Source organism: Gorilla gorilla, chromosome 4 (assembly GCF_029281585.2).
Source record: "Gorilla gorilla gorilla isolate KB3781 chromosome 4, NHGRI_mGorGor1-v2.1_pri, whole genome shotgun sequence".
Classification (NCBI taxonomy): domain Eukaryota; kingdom Metazoa; phylum Chordata; class Mammalia; order Primates; family Hominidae; genus Gorilla; species Gorilla gorilla.
Genome location: NC_073228.2, coordinates 63,015,663 through 63,040,738, shown reverse-complemented (window position 1 = coordinate 63,040,738; position 25,076 = coordinate 63,015,663). Strand labels below are relative to the sequence as shown.

The following is a 25,076-nucleotide window of genomic DNA, read 5'->3' as shown; positions in this document are numbered from 1 at the left end:
CAACCTCCGACTCCTGGGTTCAAGTGATTCTCCTGCCTCAGCCTCCCGAGTAGCTGGGATTACAGGCGCCCACCACTATGCCCAGCTAATTTTTGTCTTTTTAGTAGAGACAGGGTTTCTCCGCATTGGTCAGGCTGGTCTCGAACTCCCGACCTTAGGTGATCCACCCACCTCGGCCTCCCAAAGTGCTGGGATTACAGGCGTGAGCCACCGCGCCTGGCCTATATCAGGTTTTTTTGTTTTTGTTTTTGAGACAAGGTCTTGCTCTGTCAGCCAGGCTGGACTGCAGTGACATGATCACAGCTCACTGCAAATCAAGCTATCCTCTAGCCTCAGCCTCTGGAGTGGCTAGAACTACAGGTGTACACCACCATGCCTGGCTAATTTTTTATTTTTTGAAGCAATGGAGGTCTCACTGTGTTGCTATATCAGGCTTTTTAAAGCACATACACAAAATGTTAACAATCATTATTTCTGGGTGTTGGGAACACATATGTTAATTCTATCATTTTCTATATTTTTCTATAATCACAAAAATTTTTCAAAAATAATAATGGAAAAAGGACAAGTAGGGAGCGGTAAATTGTTTCCAGTGACATACTCAGGTCAGGTAAGATAAGTACTGAACATTATACATTGGATTTAGCCATCAATAAGTCAGTCACAAATATTTCTTAAACATTTACTAGGTAGAGGTCATTTTGACATGTCACAGAATGGGAAAGTAGAGTATAAGCCTAAAGGCAAGATATAACTTTCTTGATTTTGATGCTGCAGCTTTTATTTACATGATAATGATTGTTGTGGTGATAGTGATGATAAAAGCTTCAATAAGCCATGTTCCAACTGCATAAAAATCTTAAATCTCCTGTAACAACTAATCACAAACTTTCTTCTTTGCTTAGGTAGGGTTTTTGGATCGGCAGAGGACATTGGCCCTGCTGGAATTGTTCTATGACCATAGTTCACAAATGCTTAGGAGTTTACTTCGAAACCCACGACAATGTAAGTGCCACTCAGAGGGAGTATGTTCAAGCTGGAGTGTCGCAGTGCACTGATATGTACTGATATGATACACTGATATGTTAACACAAGATTATTCTACCACCATGGAATCCCTTCACATAATAGCTCTCTTAGATCATGATAACTGTATCTAGTTGTTTATTCCCTCCATGAAATTCACTCTTCATCACAACTAGATGTATTTTTCACCACAGTGCAATACTCAAAAATTTTATATCAGAACTCAGCTAGAACTCAATTCTAAATTCATTCAAATGAAGAAATGCTTTAGTGACAGTCTGAATGTTTTGGAAATTAAGTTAGTAATGGTAATTCCATTTTATTAACAAAAAAATTTTTTTGAGTCTTACTCTTCTCACCCAGGCTGGAGTGCAGTGGCATGATCATGACGCACTGCAGCCTCAACCTCCCAGGTGGGAGATGATTCTCCCACCTCAGCCACCTGAGTAGCTGGGACTACAGGTGTGCACCACCATGCCCAGCTAATTTTTTGTATTTTTAATAGAGAGAAGGTTTCACTCTGTTGCCAAGGATAGTCTCAAATGCCTGGGTGCTGGGATTGTAGGTGTAAGCCACCGTACCCAGCCTGGTAATTCCATTTTTAATGCCCAACTTAAAATTATAAGATGTATAAGAACAGTATTTCCTTTTCCCAAGCATTTACTTATACAGTAAAATATCCTTTTTATTTTATTTCCAAAACAAGTACAATTATGGGGTTTATTTTTATTTTTTTTATTTTATGTTATTTTACGTTTTCAGAGATGGGGTCTTGCTATGTTGCCCAGACTGGCTTCAAACTCCTGGGCTCCAGCAATCCTCCTGCCTCAGCCTCCAGAGTAGCCAGGACTACAGGGATGTGCCACTGTGGTCAGCTTATTTTCATTTTTTTTAAAGAGAAGGTATTGTACTGGCTGAGTTTCCCAAAGAATGTCTTTTTTTTGAGATAGAGTCTCGCTCTGTTGCCGAGGCTGGAGTACAATGGCGCGATCTCAGCTCACTGCAACTTCTGCCTCCCAGGTTCAAGCGATTCTCCCTGCCTCATCCTCCCAAGTATCTGGGATTACAGGCGCCTGCCACCACACCCAGCTATTTTTTTGTATTTTTAGTAGAGACGGGGTTTTGCCATGTTGGGCAGGCAGGTCTCAAACTCCTGACCTCAGGCATCCACCTGCCTTGGCTTCCCAAAGTGCTGGGATTACAGGCATTGAGCCACCACACCTGGCCAAGAATGTCAATATTTTATTTCTGTGTGAAGATTTATTAATTGGATACTTACAAATCTGTGGGTGATATACTTGGAATATTTCTGAAAGTTGTGAGAATTGCAATTTTATAGTTTACCACTACTGTTTTGGGAGAAATGGGGACAGTCTTGTGGCATGATTTCCACTCTTTATAGTACAGACACCAGGGTTTTATTGTTGTTGTTTAACAGTGGGATTCTGTGAATACTATCCAGTCTTTCCCTAGTATTCTGTTCTAGGTGTCCACATAACTGTAGAGGAAAATAATTGAGGAATGAAGAACAAAGAAGAGGGAAAGAGATACGGGGAAGAAATGAATGTTGGAAAAACATAGCCTCATTGAAAGATTGTCATGGATAAAGACTTGCTTTTTATATTGCAAATATTGAAAATATATTTGAGATGAAAGATGTGTCCCTTTTCCCATCCCTATGTGATGCTTACTGTAGGAGACCACAAAGGTAGAGGACAAATTCTATTTGCCTTGGCAGTCTAAGCAACGCTCCAAGTAGCAAAAGGAGAATCCTATTTATTTCCAAAATCACACCTTTTAGGAAGGGATGATTTCTAACTTACAGTAGTATAAGTTCTTTTGGGTACCTTTTTACTTTTTATTGTGTTGCAGCCAAAGATAACTGATATTTATTTAGAGCAATAGGCCTATATTACAATCTCTGTGCTCAATGCTTTTCTTTGCATTAATTTAATAGCTCTAATTCTGCATTATAAGATCAATGGTTTAAGTGAATATTTTGTTTTCTGCATTAGGGCCATTCATTGAATTTGAAGAGATAAACTTGACTGAGTTGTGGGGAGACATGGATAATCAGAAACACATTTATGAAGGTTTTGACAAAGTGCTCTTGGAGATGAATACATTACTTTCTGCAAATCATGCTAGCAAAACCCAAAGTAAATTATTAGAAAGTCCAGATCAACCTAAACTTGATGAACAGAGAACATCAACACCATCACCAAACCCGCCAGAACAGCAGAGAGGAGTAACTGCAGAACAAGGACCACAAAGAATTTCAACTGAAGAACAACAACAAGGCAAAAAGCCAACTGCAGAGCAAGAACTGTACATAGAATCAGTAATAGAACCAGGAACACACACAGAGTCAACTCTAGAACAAGGGTCAAGTAGAGGGTTACTGACAGAACAAGAAACACACAGAGAGTCAACTACAGAACAAGGACAGCACAAAGGGTCAATAGAAGGACAAGGACCACGCAGAGTGTCAGTTTCAGAACAAGGATCAAGCAGAGAGTCAGTTGCAGAACAAGGGTCACTCAGAGAGTCTACTGCAGAACAAGATCGACACAAAGGGTCAGTAGCAGAACAAGGATCACGCAGAATGTCAGCTGCAGAACAGGGATCACTCAGAGAGTCAATAATAGAAGAACCACACCAAAAATCAGAACAAGGACCTTATGGAGAGATAATTTCAGAAGAGCAAGAAGACATAGGCTCAACTTCACAATCAAGAAAAGATAGTATCTTAAAAAGTACAAAATATGGGGAACCTATACCCTCTGAGTACATTGAAGTCCCTCTACAGGAAAAGAGGTCTTGGGAACAAACATATGAAGAGGAAATATTCCTGAGTTCTGAACTGCAAGAGGAAGTTCCAACGTTAAGTAGAAAAGATCACTTTCCAGGTAGTAATGCAGTTCTTCTACAACATCAGCTCCCTGTTTTGTGGAATGGTTTTTAAAGTCTTTTCAGAAAATACTCACTTAAGTTAGAATTTTTTTTCTGGCATATCAGATCATGCAAACCTCAGGCATATTTTGCTGCTCCACATTAGTCTAGACCTTGAACAATAATCAATTAATTACATTCACCAATGAAATGCAAGCCAGAATGTCTGTATTGTCAATTTACGTATAATTTCCATTGCACTAGATTATAGAAGTGTTTTAAATGGGTTTCTGAAAAGGTAGTAGAAGCCCTTTTGTTTTAAATGTAATGTCTGATATTAGAAACCACTTTAAAAATTTTCTTTTATTTCAACTGTAAATGGGTCTCGCTTTTTTCAGTTAAATATAAAATATATGTTCTAGAAGAGTTTCTGAAAGTCATGTTCAAGACAGAATGCACCCTGCATTTCAAATATTTATTCTCATGTCTTTGGTCAGAATTTAGGCATACAGTAGTTCCCCCTTATCCATGGTTTTGCTTTCCACAGTTTCAGTTAACCACAATCAACCACAGTCAGAAAGTATTACATGGAAAATTCTAGAAATAAACAATTCATACATTTTTAACTGTGCACCATTCTGAGTAGTGTAATGAAATCTTGCACCTTTTGTTCAGTATGTCCATGTTGTCTATGTTACCTTCTCATTAGTCACTTAATAGCTGCTGGATTATCAGATTGTCATTATGTTGCAGTACTCTTGTTCAAGTAACCTTTATTTTACCTAATAATGGCTTCAGTCGCAATAGTAATGGTGCTGGCAATTTGGATATGCCAAAGAGAAGCCATAAAGTGCTACCTTTGAAGTGAAAAGGTGAAAATTCTCAGCTGGGCTTGGTGGCTCATGCCTGTAATCCCAGCACTTTGAGAGTCTGAGACGGGTGGATCGCTTGAGCCCAGGAGTTCAAAACCAGCCTGAGCAACATGGCGAAACGCCATCTCAAAAAAAAAAAAAAATTAGCTGGCCACGGTGGCATGCAACTGTAGTCTCGGCTACGCAGGAGGCTGAGGTGGGAGGATCACCTGAACCTCAGGAAGTTGAGCCTGCAATAAGCCATGATTGCACCACTGCACTCCATCTAGCCTAAGCAACAAAGTGAGACCCTATCAAGAAAGAAAGAAAGAAAGAAAGAAGAGAGAGAGAGAGAGGAAGGAAGGAAGGAAGGAAGGAAGGTTTGTTCTCAACTTATTAAGGAAAGAAAGAAAATTGTATTCTGAGGTTGTTAAAATTTACAGTAAGAACAAATCTTTTACTTATTAAATTGTGAAGAAGGAAAAAGAAATTCATGCTACTTTTTCTGTCACACCTCAAACTGCAAAAGTATATGTACTATCTGCAGTTTCAGGCATCCACTAGGGATCTTGGAACATATCCTGCCAAGGTTAAAAAAGGGGCTATTGTATAGTAATACCCAGCTGTGAGGGTGGCTGAGAAATGTAGCCCTCATTTTGCATGGCCAAATTGGATACAATAATAGCTTTTGCTATAGAGCTGCTTTCAACAATTCAAGTTATTGGCCATGATGACAATGGCGGTTTTGTGGAATAGAAAGGCGGGAAGGGTGGGGAAAAGATTGAGAAATCAGATGGTTGCCCGGTCTGTGTGGAGAGAAGTAGACATGGGAGACTTTTCATTTTGTTCTGTACTAAGAAAAATTCTTCTGCCTTGGGATCCTGTTGATCTGTGACCTTACCCCCAACCCAGTGCTCTCTGAAACATGTGCTGTGTCCACTCAGGGTTAAATGGATTAAGGGCAGTGCAAGATGTGCTTTGTTAAACAGATGCTTGAAGGCAGCATGCTCGTTAAGAGTCATCACCACTCCCTAATCTTAAGTACCCAGGGACACAAACACTGCGGAAGGCCGCAGGGTCCTCTACCTAGGAAAACCAGAGACCTTTGTTCACTTGTTTATCTGCTGACCTTCCCTCCACTATTGTCCTATGACCCTGCCAAATCCCCCTCTGCGAGAAACACCCAAGAATGATCAATAAAATAAATAAATAAATAAATAAATAAATTCTCATACATTAAAAAAAAAACAATTCAAGTTATTAAGTGACTTCACTGTGGTCGATTGCAACACTGCATATATGGGAAAGTACTTAGAGTTTTTGTGTTCTATATGCAATGCATTTCTATCACTTATTAACCTTAAAATAGCTAATGGAATATGTAATGTCTAATTCATAAGCATTTTCATTTGCACATTTTAGAAACTACAAAAAAGGAAGTTCAGAAAGACAAGCCCTGTGAACCCAAGTCCCAAAAAATAGAAGGAAAGTCATGGTCAGGTAACTCCTCATTTAATCCTCCTTTCATTTATACCCTAGAACAAAAATATTGTGAAAGCAAAGTTTGATTGGCTATGTTATGGAATGTGTTTTTACAGGTGAATTTTTTACTTGTAACTGGAAAATGAAGTATGTCACATTTGAAGATGAGGAACAGGCAAACTTAATCTATGGTAACTCCAGGTTCACAGGTACATGTTAACAATGAAAGTAGGAAGAATAGATGGCAGTCCAATAGATGGATTTAATTTACTGTGGTACTCGATGATAAAGACTGAATTTAGCTAAGGCAGAATGGGTAGGTGTTCCTTGCATTATTTTGTCCTTGAGCTGGTGAATCTAAATATATACCAGATAGATATATTTGGTGGTGATGTACTATTGATTGGTGGCATGTGCTATTGATGAATGCTCTTCTGCTTTAAAACTTATGGCATTAGTACCCATTTTTTAACCATGATATGGCCCTACCACTGCTTTAAAGCTATGATCTAAGCATACAGAGAAAATCAGACATTAGATACTAAAACTCAATAGAAATCATTTCAGCTATTCCTTTACCTGGTAGGGCCACATCTAAACATATGAGACAAGTGAGAATCTATCTTGTTTTTGAAGACTTGCAAAGAAAGATCTACTCAACAGAGCAGAGTAGTTTCTGGCTTTCAGACAAAGCATGTCTTTAAAATGATTGTTCCAAAAGCACTCATATTTCACTAAAATGCTACTATATTGTTTTGCCTTTCACATCAACAAGTTGTAGAACTAAATTAGATCAAGATTATCTTCTTCCTACCTGCAAATTTTTCTCTCATTTAAGCCTCAAATAACAAACTTTCTATCCTCAAATTTTCTGGTGAAAATGCATGGCATTGGGCAACCTCTTGCAGCCTGCTAGTTCATGTTCTTCTTCTCAGTCATCTTTATATCAATTTTGCTTTACCAATGTATGTAAAAATTGTGAGTAATCATTTTTTTGAATCACATCAAATCTCATATAGAATGTATAAGGGCATGAATGATTGAATCAATGAATAAATCAAACGGAAGTCACTTTGCTGACATTTTATGAAATATACTTCATACTGTACTGTTGAGCTAAAAGGTAAATATATTAGCCAAGACTCTTGGAGGAAGGAGTTGTGGTGGTGGTATTTAGTAATTTGTTTAACTAGAAAGTTCAGAGTGCAGCTGTTTTCAGGCACAACTAGATTCAAAGGCTCAACAATAGCAGCAGGATACTGTCTGTCTTCCTCTAAGCCCTGTTTTTCTGTGTCACTTTCAATTGAGACAGTTTTCTCCATGTTGTGACAAAAATGGCTATGAAAGCATCTCTAAGCTTATACTCTACTAGTTCAGCAATCAGAGTACAAAAAGAGTGATTCATCCCTAATAGTTCTTCCAAAAGTTCTGAGGCTAACTCTCATTGACCTATAGTAGGTTACATTGCTATCATATATGAATTGTTAGCCAGATGTATATCACATGACCATCCATGGCACAAAAGTGGGAGGCACAGTATGACCTGACTCATCTGAACTGACAATGGAGAGATGTTTTTCCAAAGAAAAAAGGAGGATGCTGTCCTCATGAAGGGAGCATGGATTCCTGACAGTCAAAAATGGCAGGTATTCATTACAATAGGCACTCATTTATTTTCCCTAACTGAAAAAATTGTTCACTTTACTGCTTGGTAATGTTTCTTGCTTGACAGATTTACACTCAATTATCAGAAATATTCAGTCTTGCAAGGAGGTAAAAGGCAGAACTGCCTTCAGTGGAGTTTCATTCAATCTGCTCCAGTTTGTGCAACTCCTGGAGACATTTGTTGGTGAAGATGCTCCCTTGAGTGTCAGCGAGACTCTCACCTCCTTTTTTAAGGAGGGCTATGTTGAAACAGAACAAGAGAAAATGAATGCCTTAGAACAGGTGGGTAATATTATTTATTAATGATACAAGTGAGGTCACTATTATAAGTAAATCTCTCAACCTCAGTTGCTCCCGATGTGGCTCGTGTTAAAAAATGTACAACCAAACTGATCACTTTCTTTCAACAAGCATAGCCATTAAAGATTCTATTTTATCATCAAATATTCTAAGATCATACCCCAGAGAACTCATTCCCCTAATAATAACATGATTGCTCCTAGCAGGAGATGGTTTATTGTACAGCTTTATTCTTTCTCTGAAGCTTTTTGAGAAGCAGATATGGATATATGCAAAGATGTGTATGTGCATTATTTGCCTGTGTGTGAGTGTCTTTACAAGTACACACACCTGGGGTGTGATTATGGCCTGAGTATATATTTTTACTCATGAGCACCCAGGTAGTACATATTTCCTAAGAACTTACTACTTACTTGGGTGACAGGTAAGTGCATACACATTAGCTTATATAAACAATTTATTCTCTCTTATATGAAATATGTAAATTACTTTCACTAAGCTTATTCGGTAATCAACAGCCTTATGAGTCTTTTCAACCTAATTCTAGACAATTCCCTTTACCTTCTCAATTCCAGTTCTTCCTACTAAATCAAAAGGTGTATATTCATTTTATTTTTGCAATTAAATCTATCTAGATATTAATTCAATTACTATCTCACTAATATAATTAACCTAGTGAAAACTCTAAAAGATACATAAAATTAATGTCAAATATAGTCAATCTTAAATATAAAAAAAGAATTTTTAAAACACAGCCATTTTTCATTATTTAAACACTGCCATTCATTCCTCTTCACTCAAAACATATCCCTTAGGGCCAGCTGCAGTGGCTTATGCTTGTAATTCCAGTGCTTTGGGAGGCTGAGGAGGGAAAATCTCTTGGGCTCAGGAATTTGAAGTTACAGTGAACTGTAATTATGCCACTCTATTCCATCCTGGGTGACATAGCAACACTCTGTCTCTAAATAAAAATAATAATAATTTTAAAATACAGTCTGTGTATTTATCACATTCCTGAACAACTAGAGAAGGAGTGGAAAAGAATGGTCAAAGATTCTTAAGGTTTGTAGAATAAATTTGAAAAAAAAAAGGATTCTTAAGGAATACTAATGCAGAGAATGCCTGCTGTTGCTTTTTTTCTTCAAAGCCAGTCAAGGTTAGCAGTGGGAGGTTGTATACCAACTTTAGTGACACTAATGTTAATAAGTTCTGATAACCCCCTACCATGGGACCAACCAAGAATGTCTGTTTTGTTTTGTTTTTGTTTTTGTTTTTGTTCTGGCCTAGAGGTAAAACAGAGAAATGGTATTTAAGGGATTAAAATTAATCACTGCATTTTCTTTTCTAAAAAATTAAAAAAAAAAATTTTTTTAAGACTGAGGTCTCACTGTGTTGCTCAGGCTGGTCTCCAACTCCCGGTCTCAAGCAATACTCCTGCCTCAGCCTCTTGAGTGGCTGGCTTTACAGGGATGCACCACTGCTGAATCACTGCATTTTCCATTAATATCATGCTTAGCCTCAAAGTAAACCTGTTTTAATAGAAGACGCTGGACTTTTTTTGGAATAAACACAGAATGCTAGCTAGCACAATGAACATGTATCTTCCGTGCTTTATTATCCTGTTTGTATCCTAGTTTAGCCAAAATGCTTTCCAAGTCCGACAGAGGCTTCTCCTAGAAGCCATCTTTCAGAAGTGGGACAGTGATGGCTCAGGCTTCCTGGATCTGAAGGAAGTTGATGAACTCTTGTACACATACAAGGAGGGAATGGAAAAAGAATCTATGAAGAAAGGTAAAATATAAGAATGTTCTTATTTAAATTGTGGTAATTAACTTGGCTTCAAGTTTCTCAGTACACATATACAGTTAAAATACTGGTTATGCTAAAACCACTAGATAACCCTTCATGTCTACCAGTATAGATATACATTTATCTTATTTATTTTTAATTTCTAAAAATAGAGATAGGAGTCTCACTGTGCTGCCCAGGCTGGGCTCTAATTCCTGGGATCCAGTGATCCTCCCACCTCAGCCTCCTGAGCAGCTGTGACTGCAGTACCTGCCACTGTGCCCAACTCTGGCTATAATCTTTTAAGTAAAAAATAACAAGTGTTGGCAAGGATGTGAAAATATTAGAAGCCTTGTGCATTTGTCAACACAGTCAGAAGTGGAATATGTTGCAGAATGCTTTGTCCAAAATCTTAAATCTATATAGATTCCTTCAGTATACCTGGCTACTCTCACTATGTAACTAACCTGCACAATGTGCACATGTACCCTAAAACTTAAAGTATAATAATAACAAAAAAAATAAAATAAATTTAAAAAAAAGGTTAAAAGGATTCAAGCCATTCCACAGTTCTGCTTGTTCTCTCTTCTTGTTTTATCTCTTTGTCTTCACTGGCTTGCAAATTTCTTCTTCAATTTACTAACTTCTTATTCTCCTTAGTGACTTTTTATGTATTATATTTTTCTCTTATGACCAATATTTACCAGTCAAAAGCCACTAAAATTCTCATTCCAGTATGATAAATTCCTTTCTTCATTTTATTAGATCTTAGTTTAAATTATTTTTCTCTTCACTGGGTTTAAAGATTTATCTGGTTAACTTTGGTGTACCAGATTTTCAGTTTTTAAAGTATATAGTGCACAAGGGAAAGAATTGTCAAGGTTAGTTAAGTTCTTCAGCCCTTTCAAAAATCATTGTATTGGTTGAGCGTCAAATGTTCCTAAGTTTATTGATTGTCATGTTCTCTTCAGTAACTATGTCTTCTACAAACTTTACATTATACTACCTGGCTTGTCTTAGGATATATCCAATGAGAATTTACTTAATGAAATTCCAAAAGGCATAATGATGTGATTTTCACTTATAAAATGGGCAAATTTCATAACACAAAACCACATCCTACAGAGAACACTAGACAGTAGTTATAGCAGCTGGGTTCCAATACTGGATCTTCACTAAATGATCTTGTGATCTTTGGCAAGTTCCTTAACTTCCATAGACCCAGGTCTCCTTGTTTTCAAAATGAAGGCTTTAGATATGAAGAATCCTAGAATTTAAGGAACCTAAGGGTAATGTTATAAGGAAGTCCCATATATTAGATGATATGGAATCCAATTATGTGGAATTATATGGGATCATATATATGAGTAAGGTATAGCAATAGGGACAGATAGATAGCATAAAATGTGAAGGATTAAGCCCAGCAAATGAGAACCAGGACAGCAATGAGGAGGCAGAATCTGCTGCCAGATAAAAATGTCTGCAAACAAGAACAATTATTCTCTCCAAGGGCAGGCTTATACAAAACAACTCTCAATAAACACATATTGGTAGCCATTTGGTCTGAGGAGATGATTGCTGAGCTGATGGCAGTATGGAAGAAAAAAGCAGATTTATGCTCTTTAAAAAGGAAGAAGATTCTAAATTTCAAGCATTGCCAATAACTGATTGGCAAATCTTCAAACAGCTCTTTTGTTTGTTTGCTTGTTTTGGTCTACTCCTATTGCTTCTTTGTCCGAGATTTAAAATTGGGATTTAAATAGCATAAAATCATAGGATTAGAAGTTTTTAGAAAGGTTTCTGCTGGTGTCCTCAAAATGGAAGATTTCTATATGGAAGAAGAAGGTTGAAACTTTTAGTCTGTTTTCCCCCTCCCCACCTTTTTTTTAGAGACAAGGTCTCACTCTGTTGCCAAGGCTGGAGCGCAGTGGCATAATCATGGCTCACTCCAGCCTCTATCTTCCAGGCTCAAATGATCCTCCCATCTCAGCCTCCCGAGTAGCTAAGACTATATAGGCTGTGCCACCATGCCTGGCTAATTTTTTTTTAAGACAGGGTCTCACTATGTTGCCCAGGCTAGTCTTGAACTCCTGGGCTCAAGAGATCCTCCTGCCTCAGTCTCCCAAAGTTCTGGGATTACAGGTGTGAGCCACTGCACCCAGCCTCATTTCCCCTTTTATTCCTGTCTAATACAGCCTAATCTTTTGGGCAGAAACATCACAAATAAAAAGCTATAGAACATGTGGCCTGTCTGCGTTGTTGAATTTAATGGAATAAGTCATTTTTTCCCCATTACTTTCCATAGGATAGCTATTAACATTCTTGGCTATGCCCTTTAATTTTCTATTTAAATGATGAAATTTGCTTTAATATGTTCATTTCTATTCCAGTAGGACATTTAACTCTTTTATAATTAAAACATTTTGGAAACATTTATTTTGGTGACGTCAGCAAGATGGCCAACTAGAAGCTCTTAGGGCCTGTTTCCCTCACAAAGACAAGCCAGAACAACAAATAAACAATTACATTAAGAAAAATAACTGAGAGAGAGTGCCATCTTGCATCAGAGGAGTAGCAGAAATCCTGGTGAGCACAGAAACTCAAGATGGCCACATAGAGAACAGAAGGCGATGCCAGGTCTCCACTACCCTATCCCCCAACCAGGATCAGGTGGGAACTGGGAAGAACTTCTACCTATGAAGTGAAACTAAGCAAGAGGATCCCAGCAACCCCCATCGACACCTTGGACACCTACACAGCTCACTACTGGGGTCCCCTGCAGTCCTCACAGGCATTAAGCCCAGCTGAGGGAGCTGCCTCTAGACCACATACCTGTGCTCTCCCCAGAGAAGAAGTTGACACAGTGCCCTGACCCTTGTGGCCTGTGTGGCTACTGCACTACACCAGCTTGGGATTGGAACTACGGCTGGAGTGTGTCTTGCTCAGGGGTGAGTAGTCACGACACCCCTTCATCCCTGGGGCTAAGCCACCACCAAATCACCTCAGGCCAGTGGCCCAGCATCCTCAAGTGGAGCTGCAAGCACTCTTCCACATGAGGCCAAGTGGAGGTGGAGTCACTCCATCTACCTCTCCCTTCATTCCCTTGGGCCAAAGCTGAGGCAGTACTCTGCCTCCTAGAAAAACAATTCCTTGGCCACTCAAACCAGTCATTCCTCCTCAGTGCCTAAGTTGAAGAAACTCCCTGCATCCCAAGAAATGGTGCCTTGGCCACTCAGAACAGTCACACCCCCAGCCCTGAGCTGAAGCAGCACATTGCCCTCTGGGAATTGGTACCCTGGCCAAACTGAGCTGCTACACATCCCAGTGCTGAGTTGATGTAGTAACCTGTGTCCCAAGGAAACAGAGCATTGGCTGAGCTAAGGAACTCTGCCCTACAGTCCAAACAACTCTAGTACCTGGCTTCTCTGGAGCTTTACTGGACTCTTAGAGTCTGAGTGGCTGAAATACCCGTCTCCCTGGGAAGTGGAGTCACTGCTATTCTTTTCCTTGTACTCCCTAAGGCCCAAACAACAGCTGTGCTCTGCCTTTCTGGGTTACTTTCTGCCACCGTACCTGGTCTTACAGTGTCTTGGATAATGCTGAGCCCCACCATTCCATGGTCTTGTGTCACTACTACACAGTGCCTCATGCCCTGAGACCTGAGTTGCCTTTGAGTTTTATTTGCTTAGGTTCCCATATTGCAACCATATCCTCCTCCTGGGCCCAAACTTCCAGAGCAAGTTTTCTCTCTGGAGTCAGGCCAGTGCTGTGCCCTGCCCCCCAGGGGTAGAATCACAGCTACAGCCCAGCCTCCTGGGCTCAAGCTGCTAGGGGGTGCCTCAGAGTCACAGATCCTGTCTCTATGGGCAACCTACACCCAACCCTGCCACAGAAAGCAAACCTGCACCCCAAGAATCAGGAGCCACAGTAAGTTTGGGAGATCCTGTGCTTAGGACCCTAACCCGACACCTGCCCTGAGCACCTGCACCTGGAACCCAGTGCTACTGCAGCTGCTTATAGGCCATGTCAGACCTGACACCAAAAGGGATCCCCCTCAGCTAAGTTTCCCCATTGTGGGGAAAACAAGAGTAAGAGGACTCCAAAAGCCCTCAACATCAAGGACATTAATAACATATGCCGCTGCTGCCGCTGCCACAAACTTTCTATTGCCTAGGCCACTGAGGTGCCGACAGGTATTGCTGATGTTGAACACAGCTGAAGAAACTGCACAGAGACTATACCATTTCACCTATCTGGAAACAATGTCACCATGTCCATCCCAACTAGCACACAAAATTTCAACTACAGGTGAAAATCTTCCTCTATAAAAGCCACTCTAGAAAGATTGGAAGAGGCAACTGTTCCACCAAATAAACAGACATCAATGCAGGGACACAAGAAACATGATAAAGCAAGGAAATATGGCACTACCAAAGGAATATAACTCTCTAGTAACAGACACTGAAGAAAAGGAAATTAATTAATTGCCAGGAAAGGAATTTAAAATAATGATCTTAAGGAAACTCAACAAGACAAGAAAATTCAGATCGACAGTTCAACAAAATCAGGAAAACAAGTCCTCATATGAATGAGAAATTCAACAAAGAGATAGAAATCATAAAAAAGAAGCAGACAGAAACCCTGCAGCTGAAGAATTCAATGAATGAAATAAAAATACAATAGAGAGCTTCACCAGCAGACTTATTAATCAAGCAGAAAAACTAATCTCTGAACTTGAAGATAGGCCATTTAAAATTACCCAGTCAGAGAAAGAAAAAAGAAATAAGAATGAAAAAGAGTGAAGAAAGCCTACAATTATCACTATTAAGTGAACAAATATTTGTATTATGGGACTTCCAGAAGGAGAAGAGAAGGGAAAAGATGTTGAAAACCTATTTAACAAAATAATAGCTAGAAATTTCCCAAGTCTGGGGAGATATATGGACGTCCAGATCCAGGAAGCTCAAAATTTCCCAAATAGATACAGCCTAAAATTCCTCTCCAAGGCAAATTAAAGTCAAACTGTCAAAAGTCAAAGACAAAGAGAGAACTCTAAAAACAGCTGAAGTATCATATAAGGGAAAGCCAGAGAAAAGTCACATAGAAGGGAATCACCATTAGACTAACAGTGGAGTCCCCATTAGAATAGCAACAGATTTTGTTGCAGAAATCTTAAAGGCCAGAACAGAATGGGGTGATATATTCAAAGTGCTGAAAGAAAAAAAAAATTGCCAACCAAGAATAGTATACCCAGAAAAACTATCCTTCAGAAATGAGAGAACAATAAAGTCTTTCACAGATAAGCAAAAACTTGAGGGAAATTATCACCACTAAACTGGCCTTACAAGAAATGCTCAAGGGAGCCCTATATCTGGAAGTGAAAATATGATAATCCCTATCATGAAAACATGCAAAAATATGAAACTCACTGGTAGAGCAGATACACGAAGGAGAAAGAAAAGAATCAAATCTTATCACCAAAGAAAACCAACACACTGCAATAATAATAAGAGGGGAAGAAAGGAACAAAGGATATGGAAAACAACCAGAAAACAATTAACAAAATGACAGGAGTAAGTACTCACCTATCAATAATAGCTTTGAATATAAATGGATTAAATCCCCCACTTAAAAGATATAGATTAGCTCAATAAATTAAAAACATGACCTAACTGGCCAGGCGTGGTGGCTCATGCCTGTAATCCCAGCATTTCGGGAGCTGAGGCAGGCGGATCACAAAGTCAAGAGATTGAAACCATCCTGGCCAAAATGGTGAAACCCCATCTCTACTAAAAATACAAAAATTAGCTGGGTGTGGTGGCATGCGCCTGTAGTCCCAGCTACTCAGGAGGCTGACGTGGGAGAATTGCTTGAACCCTGGAGGTGGAGGTTGCAGTGAGCCGAGATTGCACCATTGCACTCCAGCCTGGGCGACAGAGCCAGATTCTGTCTCAAAAAAGAAAGAAAGAAAGAAAGAAACATGACCTAACTATATGCTGCCTAGAAGAAACTCAGTTCACCAGTAAAGACATATATAGACTGAAAGTGAAGGGATGGAAAAAGATATTTCATGTGAATGGAAATTGAAAGCAAGCAGGAGTAGCTATACTTAGACAAAACAGACTTTAAGTCAAAACTGTAAAAAGAGAAAAAGGTCATCATATAATGATAAAGAGATCAATTCAGCAAGTGAACAATTCTAAACGTATATGCACCCAACATCAGAGCACTCTGATATTATAAAGCAAATATTGTTAGATCTAAAGGGAGAAATAGACTCTAATACAATAGTAGTTGGGGACTTCAACACCTTACTCTCAGCATGGGACAGATCATTTAGACAGAAAATCAATAAAGAAACATTGGATTTAAACTAAACATTAGACCAAATGGACCTAACAGACATTTATAGAACATTTTATCCAACAGCTAGCTGCAGAATACACCTCTTTTTTTTCAGCCTATGGAACATTCTCCAGGATAGACCGCATGCTAAGTCACAAAACAAATCTTATCAAATTTAAAGGAATTGAAATCATATCAAATATCTTTTCTGACCTCAATGAAATAAAAATAGAAATCAATAACAAGAGGAACTTTAGAAGTTAAACAACATGCTCCTGAATGAGCAGTGGGTCAATGAAGAAATTAAGAAAGGAATTTAAATTTTTTTTTGAATTTTTACTTTTTACTTTTTAATTTATTTATTTTTTAAATTTTCTTCTACTGAGGTCCTATGCCATCATAAAATTTCTTGGAACAAATGAAAATAGAAACAGAACATACTAAAATCTATGGAATACAGAAAAAGCAGTATTGAAAGAGAAGTTTATAGAAATAAATGCTCACATCAAAATTGTAGAAAGCTTTCAAATAAACAATCTAACAATGCATCTCAAGGAATTTGGAAATCAAGAATAAACCAGACCCAAAACTGGTAGAAAAAAAGAAATAATAAAGATCAAAGCACAAATAAATACAATTGAGATCAAAAAATAACCAAAAAATCAACAAAACAAAAAGTTGGTTTTGTAAAAGATAAACCATATTGCCAAACCATTAGCTAGACTAACCAAGAAAAAAAAAGACCCAAATGAATAAAATTAGAAATGAAAAAGGAGACATTACAACTGATACCACAGCAATACACAGAATCATTAGTGACTATTACAAACTATATGCCAACATAATAGAAAACCTAGCAGAAATGGATAAATTCCTGGATACATACAACCTACCAAGATTGAAGCGAAAAGAAATAGAAAACCTGAACAGACCAATCACAATTAACACGATTTAATCTGTAATAAAATGTCTCTCATCAAAGAAAAGCCCAGGATCTGATGGCTCCACTGTGGCATTCTACCAAATATTTAAAGAATATCTGATATCAGTTCTTCTCAAACTCTTTCAGAAAACTGAAGAGGAGGGAATTCTTCCAAACTCATTCTATGAGGCCAGCATTATGCTAATACTAACACCAGACAAGAACACAACAACAACAGAAACAGAAATTATAAGCTGGTATCCCTAATGAACATAAATGTAAGAATTCTCAACAAAATGCTAGCAAACTGAATCCAGCAACACATTAAAAAGATCATTCACACAGAGAATAAAAGAAAGGCTGGGTGTGGCGGCCTTTACCTCTAATCCCAGCACTTTGGGGGACAAGGGCAGGAGGATCACTTGAGCCCAAAAGTTTGAGACTAGTCTGGGCAACATAACAAGACCCTGTCTCTATTTAAAAAATAATAATAATAATAAGGAAATAAAAGATCATTCACCCTGATCAACTGAGATTTATCCCAATAATGCAAAGATGATTTAACATAAAATAACCATGATACATCCCATCAACAGGATAGACAAAAAATTACATGACTATCTCAATAGATGCAGGAAAAGCATTTGATAAAAATTCAATATTCCTTCATGATAAAAACTCTCAACAAGTTAGGTTTAGAAGGAAAATACCTCAACACAAGAAAGGCCATACATAACAAAGGCAACATCATACTGAATGGGCAAAAGTTGAAATCTTTTTTTCTAAGATCTGGAATGAGACAAAGATGCCCACTTTCACCACTTTTACTCAACATCTGTCTATTCTAGATGTCTTAGCCAGAGCAGTTAGGAAAGAGACAGAAATAAAGGGCATCCAAATTGGAAAAGAGAAAGTCAAATTGTCCCTGTTTGCAGATGACATGATCTTATATATTAAAAAACCCTAAAAGCTCCACCAAAAAATTATTAAAACGGATAAACGAATTCAGTAAAGTTGCAGGATACAAAATCAACATATAAAAATCAGTAGGCCGGGCGCGGTGGCTCACGCCTGTAATCCCAGGACTTTGGGAGGCGGAGGCGGGTGGATCACCAGTTCAGGAGATCAAGACCATCCTGGCTAACACGGTGAAACCCCGTCTCTACTAAAAATACAAAAATTAGCAGGGCGTGGTGGCACGCTTGTAGTCCCAGCTACTCGGGAGGCTGAGGCAGGAGAATGGTGTGAACCCAGGAGGCGGAGCTTGCAGTGAGCTGAGATGGCGCCACTGCACTCCAGCCTGGGCAACAGAGTGAGACTCCATCTCAAAAAAAGAAAAAAAAAATCAGTAGCATTTCTATACACTAGCAATTAACTAGAGGAAAAAGAAATTTAAAAAGTAACCCCATTTACAGTAGCTACAAAAAAAATAAAATACATAGGAATAAATATAACCAGGGAGGTGAAAGACGTCTACAAGGAAAACTATAAAACGTTGATGAAAGAAATTGAAGAGGACACCAAAAAATGGAAAGACATCTCATGTTCATGGATTGGAAGAATTAATATTATGAAAATGACCATACTACCGCTGTCACCAGCTGCTGACATGGGCAGGTCCCTTGTGGGGCTGCCGGTGCGGGTCGCTAGGGCGGTGGACATCACGCTGCTATTCCGGGCCAGCGTCAAGACCGTGAAGACGCAGAACAAGGCGCTGGGAGTGGCGGTGGGTGGCAAGAGTCGATGGCAGCCGGGATGAGCTGTTCCGCAGGAGTCCCTGGCCCAAGGGCAACTTCTCCAGCCGGGCCCGCGAAATGATTTCTCACACTGGCAAACTGAGAGATTTTCTTCTGGAACACAGGAAAGATTATATTAATGCTTATAGCCATACCATGTCTGAATATGGGAGGATGACAGACACAGAACGAGACCAAATAGACCAGGATGTCCAGATATTCATGAGGACCTGTTCAGAAGCAATTCAACAACTACGAACAGAAGCTCACAAGGAGATACATTCCCAGCAAGTGAAGGAGCACAGGACTGCTGTTCTGGATTTCATTGAAGATTACTTAAAAAAACAGTGTGTAAACTTTACTCAGAACAAAGAGCCATCGGAGTTAAAAGAGTGGTGGATAAGAAAAGATTATCTAAGCTGGAACCAGAACCAAATGTAAAGACAAGAGAATCCACATCTTCTGAGAAAGTTTCACAGTGTCCTTCAAAAGACTGAAGAAAACCCTGCCACTGAAGAACATCCAGAAAAGATTTTGACTGAAACACAACCTGAATTGGGAACATGGGGAGATGGCAAAGGTGAAGATGAGTTATCCCCAGAAGAAATACAAATGTTTGAACAGGAAAATCAGCGACTAATTGGTGAAATGAACAGCTTGTTTGATGAAGTGAGGCAGATCAAAGGGAGAGTGGTTGAGATTTCCAGACTTCAAGAGATATTCACGGAAAAGGTTTTGCAACAGGAAGCTGAGATTGATGGCGTTCACCAGTTAGTTGTGGGTGCAACTGAAAATATCAAGGAAGGCAACGAAGACATAAGAGAGGCCATTAAAAACAACGCTGGCTTCTGCATATGGATCCTCTTCTTCCTCGTGATGTGCTCCTTCTCCTTGCTCTTCCTCGACTGGTACCACAGCTAGCCTGGGCCGCGGGGGCCCAGCACGAGAGTCTGCATGGGGGCTCACAGGCTGTGTACTCTCATGTACCCCCCGTAGTCTCATGTACCCCCGGTGCTGGAGCATGGTATGACCACATTTTATCACAGAGCCATTTTAAGAGAAAGGGGTTCAGACAGACGGACATATTCCCCAAAAAGGGATACCCAAGCCGATAGTGTTCAGCCCATTTCGCAGCTGAAAAAGAAAACAGTGCACACCAATGGGAAGTGGCCTATGTAGCTATCATAAGGCTAGACAAACTGAATGCTGGAGCTGGTGATTAGCTGCTCCTGAACTTCCAGTAGCAAGGGCACAGCAGGCCTCCAGAGCCCCCAATTGTCTCAGGGTTCAAAGGAAGTCACTGACCTTTCCCATCCCAGTAGCTTCAGGGAAGAACATAGTTTAATAACGTCTCTCAACAAATGATTACTTCTTTGTTTCCTTGTGGCTTCTTGTCTGTCTGAGTCAACCAATAAGCAGACTCACTGGATTATAGAAAAGAAAATTCACATTTGCCTTATTAATCTAATAAATACAATTACAGCCCCTTAAAAAAAAAGAAGAAAAAGAAAATGAAAAATGACCATACTACCAAAAGCAATCTACAGATTCCATACAATCCTGATCAAATACCAATAGCATTTTTCATAGAAATAAAAAAAAATTCTAAAATTCATATGGTATCACAAAATGCCATGGATAGCCAAAATAATCCTGAACAAAAAGAACAAAGAGGCATCACACTATCAGACTTTAAAATATACTACAAATGTCTAGTAATCAAAACAGCATGGTACTGGCATAAAAACATATAGACCAATGGAACAGAATAGAGAACCCAGAAAGAAATCCATATATTTACAGCCAACTGATTTTCAACAAAGGTACCAAGAACATTCACTGGGGAAGGGAGAGTTACTTCAACAAATAATGCTGGGGAAATTGGATGTTCATATGAAGGAAAATAAAACTAGACCCCTATCTCTCGGGCTAGGCACTGTGGCTTACACCTGTAATCCCAGCACTTTGGGAGGCCGAGGCAGGTGGATTACCTGAGATCAGGAGTTCCAGACCAGCCTGGCCAACATGGCAATACCCTGTCTCTACTAAAAATACAAAAATTAGCCAGGCATGGTGGCACGTGCCTGTAGTCCTAGCTACTCGGGAGGCTGAGGCAGGAAAATTGCTTAAACCCAGGAGGCAGAGGTTGCAGTGAGCCGAGATTGCGCCACTGCACTCCAGCCTGGGTGACAGAGCGAGATTCCATCTCAAAAAAAAAAAAAAAAATCAATTTAAAATGGATCAAAGACTTAAATGTAAGACCCCTAGACTATGAAACTACTGAAGAAAACATAAGGGAAACACTTCAGGACATTGGTTTAGGCAAATATTTTATGGGGAAGACCGCAAAAGCACAGGCAACAAAAGCAAAATTAGACAAGCGGGATTCTATCAAACTTTTAAAAAGCTTCTGCAGTGCAAAGGAAACAATCAATGGGGTGAAGAGACAACTTGCAGAAGGGGAGAAAATATTTTCAAACTATTCATCTGACGAGGGATTAATATTCAAAATATATAAGGAACTCAAACAAAGCAATAGCCAAAAAAAGAAAAAGAAACATCAAATTATTCAAATTTAAAATGGGTAAATGAGCTGAATAGACATCTCTCAAAAGAAAATAAAAATGGCCAACAGGTATTTGAAAAAATGCTTAACATCACTAACCAGGGAAATACAAATCAAAACCACAATGAAGTATTATCTCACCCTGGCTAGAATGGCTATTACTAAAAAGACAAAAAATAACAAATGCTGGCGAGGATGCAGACAAAGGGAAACTCTTATACCTTGTTGGTGGGATGTAAATTAGTAGAGCCACTATTGAAAACAGTATAGAGGTCCTTCAAAACACTAAAAACAGAACTACCATATGATCTAATCTCACTCAAAGTATATATCCAAAAGAAAGGAAATAAGTATGTTAAAGAGATTTCTACATTCCCATGTTTATTGCTGCATTACTCACAATAGCTGAGATATGAGATCAGCCTAAGTGTCTATCAACAGATGAATGGATAAAGAAAATTTGGTCTATATATACAATGGAATAGTATTTAGCCACCAAAAAGAAAAAAATCTGTCATTTGCCACAACATAGATGAGCTTGGAGGGCATTGTGTTAAATGAAATAAGCCAGGCACAAAAAAGATAAATATTACATGTTCTTACTCATATGTTGAAGCTAAAAAAGTTGAGCTTATTTAAGGAGAAAGTAGAATAGTGATTACTAGAGACAGGGAAGGTTAAGGGTAGAGGGGATATCCAAAGGTTGGTTAATGGATACAAAAGTACATCTAGATATGAGGCGTAAGTTATAGTGTTCTATAGCACTGTAGAGTGACTATAATTAACAGCAATTGGTTGTATATTTTCAAATAGCTAAAAGAGCAGATTTTGAATGTTCCCAACACAAAGAAGTGATAAATGTTTGAGGTGATGAATATGATCATTATGCTGATTTGAGTATTACATATTGTCTACATGTATTGAAATAACACTCTGTACCCCATAAATATGGACAAGTATGCATCAATTAAAAATAATAAAGGCAAAAAATACAGTTGGAAGTAATAAAACATTTATTTTGAAACAAAACAACAACAACAAAAAAACATTTTGGTGATACTTTTTGTCACAAAGTTACAGAAACCATGAAAATTAAGAACCATAGTTATTTAAAAGTCTCATTGAAAAGCACACAAGAGTTTTTTAAAGAAACTGAAAACTGGATAAGTAGCTAGCATAAAATTCCTGATGCTATTCCTTTGCTCTGGAACTCTGGAATAAAGAATCTCTAAGAAACTCTTCCATCTTTCTTTGATTTCCATAACCTTGACACTTTTGAAGATTATAAGTTGGTTGCAGTATGTCCTTCATTTAGATTTATCTACTGTTTCCCCATGGTTAAATTCAGGTTATTCATCTTTGTCAGAAATATATCACAGAAGCAATGCTGTGTTCTTCTTATTGTATCTTATCAAAAGTCCTATAGTAATAACGTTGACCAGTTGATTAAGATTATATCTGTCAGGCCCCTCCACTTTAAAGCTACATTTTTCCTCTTTGTAATTAATAAGTATTTAATGGGTGTCCATTGAAACCATATAAACCATTCTTCCTTTTTGTCAACTTTTCATTTATTCATTTATAGCAGTATGTATTCACAGTTTCCTTTTTTATTCAATGGGTTATATTCCAATATTATCACTATTTGTTTTGATACTCATATTGTCCCAGTTTTAGACAATGGGAGTTCTTTCACTCTGCACTCTGGCTCCTGTGTCCTCCCCTTCCCACGCCCAACCTTTATTTATTTTTTTTTGAGACCGGGTCTCACTCTGTCGCCAGGCTGGAGTGCAGTGGTGCAACTGTAGCTCACTGCAGCCTCCAACTCCTGGACTCAAGCGATCATCCCATCACAGACTCCTGAGCAACTGGGACTACAGGTGTGCATCATCAGGCCTGGCTAATTTTTCTAATTTTTGGTATGGATGGGGTCTCTCTGTGTTGCCCATGCTGGTCACAAACTCCTGGCCTCAAGCAATCCTCTCACCTCAGTCTCCCGAAGTGCTGGGATTACAGGCATGAGCCACCATGCCCGACCCCAGCATTTCAGTAAGAAAACTGTCAAACATGGCAAAGCTGAAAGAATTTTACAGCAAGTACCTATATACCCACAACATAAATTCTATCATTAATATTTTACCTCACTTTTTAATCTGTCTATTCATCTCTCTGTCCCTCTATCCTTCCATCTCTCTTATTTTTGATGCATGTGGTCCATTTTAAGTAAATTATAGAAATCAATACATTTCTCCCTAAATACCTCAGCATGCATATCATTCATTAGAGTTCGATATTTGTTAACAGCTTTTTTCTTTCTTTTTGCACGTAGGGAAAGAAGGAAGTTTTTTCCTCTTGAGACCAAATTTCCATAAAATGAGATGCAAAAATTTTAAGTGTATATTTGCTGAGTTTTGACAAATACATGCCCTATGCATCCCATACTCCTATCAAGATACAGAACAAAGAGCACCGTGACACTCACCTGTAATCCCAGCTACTCAAGAGGCAGAGGCAGGAAGATTGCTTGAGCCCAGGAGTTCAAGATCAGCCTGGGTAACATTGCAAAAACCATCTCTTAAAAAAAAATAAATAAAAGATATAGAACAAAAAAAGTCCCCACACCTCTTTCCCATTCAGTCGTCCCCATTGATTGCTGTCCTCTCTTCCACACTGATTTCCTTCTTACTACATTTAAGTTCTAACATCTTGCACTAATCGGCCCTTCCCACATGGCTATCCTCCTTACTCTGCTTAGGTTCTGACACCCCTCAACAGATCACCCCCTCCAAGTGGATGCCCTTTACATAGTCCTTAGGCTCTGACACTCCATGCCAAGGCACATTTTCATGTGGATTCCCTTGTCAATTCACTCAGGCTCTGACTCCTTATGCTGAGCTGACCCCAGCCTATGTGGATGGCCCTTCCATGTAGACACCCTCCTCACTCTGTTTAGGTTCTGACTTCCCAGGCCAGGCCATCCCTCGATTTGGATGCCCTCCTCACCCTGCTCAAGATTAAACACCCCGTGTTGGGCATCCATCTCATACAGATACCCTGTTTGTACTGCTTGGAATCTGACACCCAAGTTAAACCACCTCTCTGTAAGGCCAGCCTCTTTACCCACATGGACTGAAGGTTGCCCTTCCACATGGATACCCTCCTCGCTCTGCTCAGGCTCTGACAACCCATACCCAGCTAACCCTGCACAGATTTGGGCCCTGATACCCTGCTAGGTGCCACATTGGCTTCACCTGTCCAGAAACAGATGCTTACCTTGCTCTGCCCCACCTAATGGCTTTAGGATCAAATTGTTCAAGGAGGCAAAAGAATGAAAGGGGAAAAAGAAGAAGAAATGGAAGATGAAGAATCCACAAGGCACTTTTAATCTAATTGAGGATTGTACTAGCTAAGATCCTTTTGGCTCAAGTAACAGAGAACACAACCCAAAGTGGTTACACATAAGAGGAATTTATTGGTTCATGCAATGAAAAAGTCCGGTACTA

The 25,076-nt window shown here is 39.0% G+C and overlaps 1 protein-coding gene and 1 pseudogene across 8 annotated transcripts in view; both read left to right on the top strand.

Annotated features, from left to right (window-relative positions):
• EFCAB5 (EF-hand calcium binding domain 5) overlaps positions 1 to 25,076 on the top strand; it is a 184,588-nt gene that overhangs the window by 124,603 nt on the left and 34,909 nt on the right. For 6 of the 8 annotated variants that reach the window (XM_031010768.3, XM_055388570.2, XM_055388571.2 and 3 more), the window contains 6 exons: positions 906 to 1,005; positions 3,042 to 3,935; positions 6,192 to 6,269; positions 6,368 to 6,460; positions 7,984 to 8,198; positions 9,851 to 10,007. In XM_031010768.3, coding sequence (XP_030866628.1) covers positions 906 to 1,005; positions 3,042 to 3,935; positions 6,192 to 6,269; positions 6,368 to 6,460; positions 7,984 to 8,198; positions 9,851 to 10,007 — 1,537 coding nt within the window. Of the gene's footprint in view, positions 1 to 905; positions 1,006 to 3,041; positions 3,936 to 6,191; positions 6,270 to 6,367; positions 6,461 to 7,983; positions 8,199 to 9,850; positions 10,008 to 23,902; positions 24,151 to 25,076 lie in introns of those variants that run through there. The other 2 variants (XM_055388579.2, XM_055388578.2) reach the window with 1 other exon arrangement.
• On the top strand, positions 17,877 to 22,564 carry LOC129533837 (syntaxin-18-like; annotated as a pseudogene).